Source organism: Girardinichthys multiradiatus, chromosome 11 (assembly GCF_021462225.1).
Source record: "Girardinichthys multiradiatus isolate DD_20200921_A chromosome 11, DD_fGirMul_XY1, whole genome shotgun sequence".
NCBI lineage: Eukaryota > Metazoa > Chordata > Actinopteri > Cyprinodontiformes > Goodeidae > Girardinichthys > Girardinichthys multiradiatus.
In genome coordinates, this window is record NC_061804.1 from 40,437,523 (window position 1) to 40,446,084 (window position 8,562).

Below are 8,562 nucleotides of genomic sequence, written 5' to 3' on the forward strand. Positions count from 1 at the left end.
TACTGTCGTCCTGTCTTCTTCTCCTCTGACACTTTCTTTGTCCTGTGCTCTGCCTGATCTGCATTCAACCTTCTTCTGCTGCACCCTGGCATCTGTCAGCTATCATATGATCAGGTAACTGCAGCATCTGCCTCAGCCTTTGTTTCCACCTCTCTTTATCCCCCTCGTGCTTTTTATACCTCCCATTCCAAGGCTGATCTCTCCTCTCCTTACTGTACTCTTGTAGCTGATTTTCACCAGTGTGTATCAACAATTTTAAATGAAGATTACTTAATTAAATAGAACATGGGCACTGATTCTATCCAGTACCTCATTTTCTTACAATGGTTTAAATGTGTTTGTTTTACCAGGTGGAGGATAAGTGGGATGCAGAACTATAACCCAGAGCAGATCATGCTGAGTGCTGTGGTACGACGACCTAGTCGAGACGTTAACATCATGAAGGAGAAGCTCATTTTCTCAGGTCCAGCTCAGATTGCAGTCACACACAAAAAGAAAAAGAACATTTAACCACTAGCTTGTCAGTGTTTTCAAGTTTGTAGTTAAGCTGTTTAGTGTTGTGATTTTGTAATGTTTACTGTAACACGGCTTTGTTGTAAGCAGGTTGGGACATCCAAACCGATTCCATTTAATATGTGAGCTAAGTAGCAGGGAACCTTTGAGTAGGGAATAAGGGGCCTGCCAAGGCTGCTGATAGGGGTGGCAGCTAAAAATGTACAGTTCAGAATTTTTGAAGTGAGGTTCTTTTTAAAGGTTTTCAGCAGTCAATGTCTTACTTGAACTAGATAATCCTTATGGGGTCTTCATTTAGCTTACACATAAATTAGCTGTTCCCAGAAGTAGAAACTAATGGCTAATCCAACAGATCAACGTGGATTTCTATTGTCTTAAAACAGGTCCAATTAAAAACAAAATCTTAAAGGGTCTATGCAAACACTGTTTTATGCACAGGGGGGAGAGTGTCAGGGTGGTTTCCGGGCTTTGTTAACCAGGCTGGTGGCAGATGGGAAAAAACTGTTCTTGTGGCGTGAGGTTTTGGTCCGGATGGACCGCAGCCTCCTCCCAGAGGGGAGAGTCTCAAAGAGTCTGTGACCGGGGTGGGAGGGATCAGCCAGAATCTTCCCTGCCCGCTTCAGGGTCCTGGAGGAGTACAGTTCCTGGAGCGACAGTAGACTGCAGCCAATCACCTTCTCAGCAGACCGAATGACACGCTGCAGCCTGCCCTTATCCTTGGCTGTAGCAGCGGCGTGCCAGATGGTGATGGAGGAGGTGAGGATGGACTCAATGATGGCTGTGTAGAAGTGCACCATCATAGTCTTTGGCAGGTTGAATTTCTTCAGCTGCCGCAGGAAGAACATCCTCTGCTGGGCTTTCTTGATGAGGGAGCTGATGTTTGGCTCCCACTTGAGATCCTGGGAGATGATGGTTCCCAGGAAGCGGAAAGATTCCACAGTGTCAATTGTGGAGTCACAGAGGGTGATGGGGGCAGGTGGGGCTGGGTTCTGCCTGAAGTCCACAACCATCTCTACTGTCTTTAGAGCGTTGAGCTCAAGGTTGTTCTGGCTGCACCAGTCCAACAGATGGTCCACCTCCCATCTGTACGCGGATTTGTCACCATCAGAGATGAGTCCGATCAGGGTGGTGTCGTCCGCAAACTTCAGAAGCTTGACAGACTGGTGACTGGAGGTGCAGCTGTTGGTGTACAGGGAGAAGAGCAGAGGAGAGAGAAAACAGCCTTGAGGGGAACCGGTGCTGATGGTCAGGGAGTCAGAGACGTGCTTCCCCAGCCTCACGCGCTGCTTCCTGTCAGACAGGAAGTCAGTGATCCACCTGCAGGTGGAGTCGGGCACACTCAGCTGGGAAAGCTTCTCCTGGAGCAGAGCTGGAACGATGGTGTTGAAGGCAGAGCTGAAATCCACAAACAGGATCCTGGCGTAGGTTCCTGTGGAGTCCAGGTGCCGGAGGATGAAGTGAAGGGCTAAGTTGACTGCATCATCTACAGACCTGTTGGTTCTGTAGGCAAATTGCAGAGGGTCCAGGAGGGGGTTGGTGATGTCTTTTAGGTGTGAGAGCACAAGGCGCTCAAAGGACTTCATCACCACAGAGGTCAGGGCGACGGGTCTGAAGTCATTAAGCCCTGTGGTCCTTGGCTTCTTGGGAACAGGGACGATGGTGGAGGACTTGAAGCAGGCTGGCACATGACATGTCTCCAGTGAGGTGTTAAAAACGTCTGTGAAGACTGGAGACAGCTGATCAGCGCAGTGCTTCAGGCTGGCTGGTGAGACAGAATCCGGACCAGCAGCTTTCCGGGGGTTCTGTCTCCTGAAGAGTTTGTTGACGTCCCTTTCCTGGATGGAAAGAGCCGTCCTCGGCGTGGGTAGGGGGCTGGTGGGGGGGAACTTCAGGGTGGGGGTTGGAGGTGCCAAGGCCCCTCTTGAGGTTGGGGAGGTGGGGGTGGTGGATTGTGGCTGCAGCTGTTGGGGGGTGTCGTGGGGGATGGTTGCAGGACTGTCCCTTTGTCTTTCAAAGCGGCAGTAGAACTCGTTCAGGTCGTTGGTGAGGCGTCGGTCGTTGATGGAGTGGGGGGCTTTCGGCTTGTAGTTGGTGATTTGCTTGAGCCCTTTCCAGACAGACGCAGAGTCGTTGGCTGAGAACTGGTTTTGGAGCTTCTCAGAGTACAGTCGTTTGGCCTCTTTCACTGCCTTGCCAAACTTGTACTTTGCCTCTCTGTATATGTCTTTGTCCCCACTCCTGAAGGCCTCTTCCTTATCCAGTCTTAACCTTCTGAGTTTAGCTGTGAACCAGGGTTTGTCGTTGTTGTAACTCACCCTGGTGCATGATGGTACACAGCTGTCCTCACAGAAGCTGATGTAGGAAGTCACAGCCTCTGTGTACTCGTCCAGACTGTTGGTAGTAGTCCTGAACACATCCCAGTCTGTACAGCCTAAACACTCCTGGAGATTCTCCACAACCTCACTGCTCCACTTCCTTGTCGTCCTCACAACAGGTTTGCAGAGCTTTAGTTTCTGCCTGTATGCAGGAATCAGGCGGACCATGATGTGGTCGGATTGGCCAAGTGCAGCACGTGGGACGGCGTGATAAGCGTCTCTGATGGTGGTGTAACAGTGATCCAGAATGTTGTCCTCTCTGGTCGGACATTTTATAAACTGTCTATATTTGGGGAGTTCGTGGGTGAGATGATTCTACACATTTTTCTGTCTTAATTGGTATCCACAGTAGGTGAGTAGGCTGTGCGGACTCTGCCAAGCAATGGGTCTTACCTCGGCACCTGAGGAGTGGTACTCCGTAGATAATACATTTAAACAGACATTACCTTCTGTTTAGTACTTCACTGTTGCAGACACAGGACTGTTATCTTATTGACACAAATGAGTATCTTTGAGAAAAATTGTTTTTAGTATTGATTATATCGAAATATTACTTTGACATCACTATTCTCATTTCATGTTTGACATAGAAAGGTAACTTCCTCCATCTGTTTGTGTAAATAATCACAAATCCAAATGTGACAATCATTTAAAGATTCATAAAGCAGCATTTTCCTAAAGCATTATGACGTTTTTGAGTCGTTTTTAGATGTAGATGTCTGCGTTGGTCTTAGCCTCTGTTAAATTAGCCATTAGCTTCGGCCTCTAGGACCAACTCCTCTGGGTTTAGGCCCTGTCCACACTGACCTGAATATTTAGCTAAATTGAGATTTTTTGCACCTACCAACAACACACAACTAGGTTTTCGGTGGCAAAAACTACAATGTCTAAACAAATGTAGACTGCGTAGCCTGTAATTGATGACATTGAGACCATTAATCACAGCAACACTACAGTAGCCTATACGTCTTGGTTTGTCTTGATTCTGACTCTTTCCATTAAACTTTGAACTATTTTAGGAGTATTTTTATCCAAGAACTGCTTGACCATGCTCAGGATTTCTTGTTTGAGTTTTAATGTAGTTAACGTGGAGGTTATTGTTTTGTTTTAAGTAGCAGCAGAATATTTTACTAGCTAGCACTTCTTGTAAGGTAAAATTATAGTGATGCACACCAGCCAAGAAGCAAATTTTTACGCCATGCTTATTCAAAATATAGTTTGTGAAATTTAAAGTGACATTTTTTGTGTTGTTAGAACCCAGGGGGTGTTCAGCTAAGTGAATGACTCCAGTGTTAGGTGAGTTTAGCTCAGAATCATCATTTCATTTTTGTCTTTCTGTGTCTTTCAGAGTTGAACAACGGGCTGGGCAGCACAGAGGAGCTGTCTCTGTTTCCTGAGAATGGTCTTGTTAGATATTCTCATGGAGGCCTCAGCTGCTGAACAACACAGACAGGGACAGTAAATACCTTGGAGCTTGTACACTGAATATACTTTCAGAATGAATAGACCCGAATGTACCCTGCCAGTGGCACAAGGATCATGAGTGTGTAGCTGCCATCATAAACACAGACAGTTGGTTAGTTTAAATGTCATAACGAAGCTGTTTTGGCAACATAATGTACTTTTCAGTTTATTCATTGTAAACCACCTTCCATTAACATAATACCATATTTCCATTAAACCCTGTTTTTTTTTGTCGAGAAAAAATATGAGAGCATCAATTACCAGAGTACCAACATAAAGTAAGAACAGTGGGCTGGTACGTAATTATCATTTGTTAAAGGACCCGCTTACAAATGAGTTGTTTTAAAACATAAAACACCTGACATGAAACTGAAATTCATTTTCAAATTTACTCTCTTTTAAAAAAAGAGTAGCCTAAACACCCATTTAATATGACAAGTAAAATTTATATTACTTACAATATACCCGACTTTACTTGTTCTGAGAAAGCTGTACCATTGAAATTTTTTGGTTTTTCAGTTTAGATTTTTCTTTTTAATCCAAACTGAACTGAACATTGGAGTTTGTTATATTTACATCAGTTATTAACACAATGATTTTTTGTTTTTGCTTCTCAGAGGAGATTAAATGGTTTCAGCAACATTAAATTTACATTTAAGTTTGCATTTGTTATCTCTATGTTAGCAGGGGCTGGGGGCAAGCGGGAAAATGGTACTTTCCTGCATTTTCATGGTTGAAGGTGCTTTGGGGGCTTTGCAAGGATGTTATCAATATTCTGCCTCTTCTATAATGCCATGATTGTTTTACATGTGTATGTGAAGTCCATTTATCTATTGTGAGTCTCACATGATGCCTTTTGTTTCATGGATGTACTTGTAGAGTATTGTTGGGTTTTATAGCGATACTAATTTAAAGCTACTCTTATAGCTGCCGACATAATCAGTATTCAATAAAGTTTCTCTTCTTATTATTGTACAGCTTGTCTTTTGTGGAAGTTCTGGAAAACAAAAACATACCACAGATATTGCAAAGATTGGAGTGCATTGCTTTCTTTGGGTCCTCTCTTGGTGTCTGTTAAATGCAAGCTCTACTGAAAACAGCGTGAGCTGTTTAGCTTGTACTTAGTAACATTTTATTGTCAGACAAGGCTTTGCCAAAATAAAGAAATTAAAAAACAGAATCACGGAAGCCGGTTGCACACATGTGAAAAAACGAAATTCACCTCAATGTTTTTTATCATGCAAGGTGACCGGATAACATTCTGTCTCCGCTTTCTGGATTGCAGGTGGCGGTATTTCGAACAGTCTAGCAAAGCAGGTCGTGTATATAGGTGTTAGCCAGATCATGCATTTTACTATCTTATATCAATGCCACAATACTTGTATAAATAGTGTAGCGTGTCTCACTTAACTCGTCAAAAAGGAAGAGACAAAGGGTCAAAACAAAGGTTAGAGAATGTCATAAAATTACCGTATCCCAGCTTGTTGCACCATAATTAACTGCAGAGATAAAAAACAGAGGAAAAACCGGACCTCTCATTGTGATTGGTTGACTCCATTGCGCTGCCAGCCCACCGATCAATTATTATTCTCCCTCCTTCCACCTCTCCCTCCCCCGCTCTGCTCTCGCCTTTCCAAACAGCTGTGATAAACAACTGCAAGAAATGTTTCAGAAGTCAGAAGCAGGGTGGGAGATGCGCGTATGCAGAGGCAGATTCAAGAGGTTGTGTACACTGAAGATTTAAACAAGTTAAAGAAAAAACAACTACGTTTGTGTAAAAATGTTCTCCAGGTGAAAATTTTACACACATCTTCAAATGGTTTTTGCATTTGTGTGAGTTTTTGATACATGGAAATATTTTGTTGTAAAAGTTACATTTTTTGTCATGCAACTTCTCACATCGTAATTCACAGACATTCACATCTAAAGTACAAGCTTGGATATTTTGAAACATATCTTTCTTCATTTGAAGTAGGCTAAATGATGTCGAAAAGCCACACATCATGCCCTGATCCAAAGAAACTGTAGAACATATGAGCAACAAGTCACTGATAGTTATCAGTCTGGAAATGATTACAAAGCCATTACTAACAAATGGCGAAAACATAGAACATTATAAAAACTTTCCAGCAGTGGCCGGCCCTCTACAATTGTGCCAACAGTTCATCAATGACTCATCCAGGAAGTCACAAAAGAAACCAGAATAACTCTTGAAGCACCACTGTCCTCTACGATTGAGTTAAGTTCAGTGTTCATGATTCAACAAGAGAGACTGGGCATACAAAGATCAGTTGCACATTTACCAAAAAATATCTGCCGTATCCTCAAAACCTTTGGGAAAAGGTTCTGTCTAACAAGACAAAGTTTGTCAATTTTCTTGTACAGTGTCTGTCACGTTATATTTCGTGTAAAACTAAAGTATTTGAGAAAATTAACATTGTACCAACTGTGAAACATGGTTGTAGTATGATCTGGGATGCTTCAGGACCTGGACAACTTGCTGTAATTGATGGAACCATGAACTTCATGAAACCATGAAGACCCTGAACACGAATGTTGCCATGAGTTAGTAACCTTAGGCAATGCATTGCAAGCTTGTTTATAAGGCATTATTTATACACAAAGCAAGTCAAATGCTTCACGCAACATCAAAAGAAAATAAAACAGAAAATAACCAAAACTTTTCCTTAAAAAATGATCCTTATTTATTACCTTCAAGCATTGTATTAAAGAAACAAATGTTAAAAATTAACATCTTATTCCAAATTCAATGTAATTTAAGTTTTGAAATCCAAATCTAATCAGTCTCATGCTTCCATCACTCAGTATTGATCTGGCAGAGAGTTTGCTAGTCAGATGATCAAAAATGCCGTGAAGGGGGCCGTAGTCATGCAGTAATACAGAGATATAAAAATAAGTGTCGTCAGCATACATCCGGTAAGGGAATTTTTAGTATTTTATAAACTGAGCTAGTTGGATTAAATAGATGTTAAATAAAAGTGGCCCGAGAATGGACCTTTTAAAAAATCCCACAGTTGAGTTTTGTTCAGATATATGTATATTTGCTAAATGACACATATTAGTCCCTGTCTACCAAATAACATCTGAGCCAGTTTAGCACGGTCCCAGACAATCCCACCCATTTTTCCAGTCTATCAATCAGTATGTTATAATCACTGGGGTTAAATGCAGCAGATCTCTATTGTTCTAAGCTTTTACTAATGCAGTCTGAGGTCTGTTGGGTGGTCTAAAACCTGAATGGAAAGCAATAAAGAGATTGTTTTTCTATCATAAAGTGGAATATTTGCTCATATGCTGTTTTATCAAAGACTAAAATGTAAGATTTCAAATGTCTCTGTAATTATGTATTGTTGCATCTAGGTTTGGTTTCTTTAAAGGAGGTTTGATCACTGTGGTTTTCAATGCCTGTTTAAAAATAAAGTATTGACCATCTGCAATATTTCTGAAGCAGCATGTCAAAAAACTCTTTCTTAAAATAGTGTGGCCAATATCTCGACCTTAGGTTGTTTATTTCTGGTTACAAATTGTTGCTGTCAAAGACACAATTCCTCTTTGTACTGACGTTAATGAGCTGCTAATACAAACTTGCTTCCCATAGAGAGCAAACTATTTTCAGTCCTGCTTAACAATTTCAGAATTGCGTTTCAAAATATTTTTTGTCTCAGTATGCAAGACTACCTTAACTGTTGGATTTTCTGCTATGATGCACACAGTTTTCTCTGTCATGTCTCGAACCATATCATCAGGAAAACAGAGCACCTTCATGGTTTTACTGTAGACGTTTCTCACCTGTTTAACAGCAGAGTCCCCCACAATCATAGCTTGAGGCACAGCTGTCAGCTTTTTCCACATATTTTTAACTTATGTTTTACTTTCTTGATCATTAGTTGAAGGTGCAGCATTCTGCATAAGTTTGGTACCCTCACAATCTGCTATTTATGGGATTTGATGGATGTCTTTCCTTTGGTACCCTTTCTAGTGTTTTCCTTCTTTTGGATTGAACTGGAAGTACATCATATTATAGGATCACTCACTGAAATCCAAACCCTCTGGGTCTTTCATTTTTGCCAGTTAAGGCAAATGCTGGATGGGGGTTGTGGCCACCAAAGACAACTGCACAAGCAGTTACTATGTTTAAGGAGAGTACTGTTTGTATTTACACATGTTTGCCTGGTATTAATTTTGTTTA

General features: G+C 41.7%; 1 protein-coding gene across 3 annotated transcripts in view; it reads left to right on the plus strand.

Moving 5' to 3' along the window:
- Positions 1–5,327, plus strand: part of gdpd5a (glycerophosphodiester phosphodiesterase domain containing 5a) — a 35,051-nt gene extending 29,724 nt beyond the window's left edge. For 2 of the 3 annotated variants that reach the window (XM_047378242.1, XM_047378243.1), the window contains exons 15-17: positions 100–114; positions 351–463; positions 4,237–5,327. In XM_047378242.1, the coding sequence (XP_047234198.1) occupies positions 100–114; positions 351–463; positions 4,237–4,328 (220 nt within the window). In that variant the 3' untranslated portion in view covers positions 4,329–5,327. The remainder of the gene's footprint in view (positions 1–99; positions 115–350; positions 464–4,236) is intronic. The other variant, XM_047378244.1, reaches the window with a different exon arrangement.
- The last annotated feature ends 3,235 nt before the right edge of the window (positions 5,328–8,562 follow it).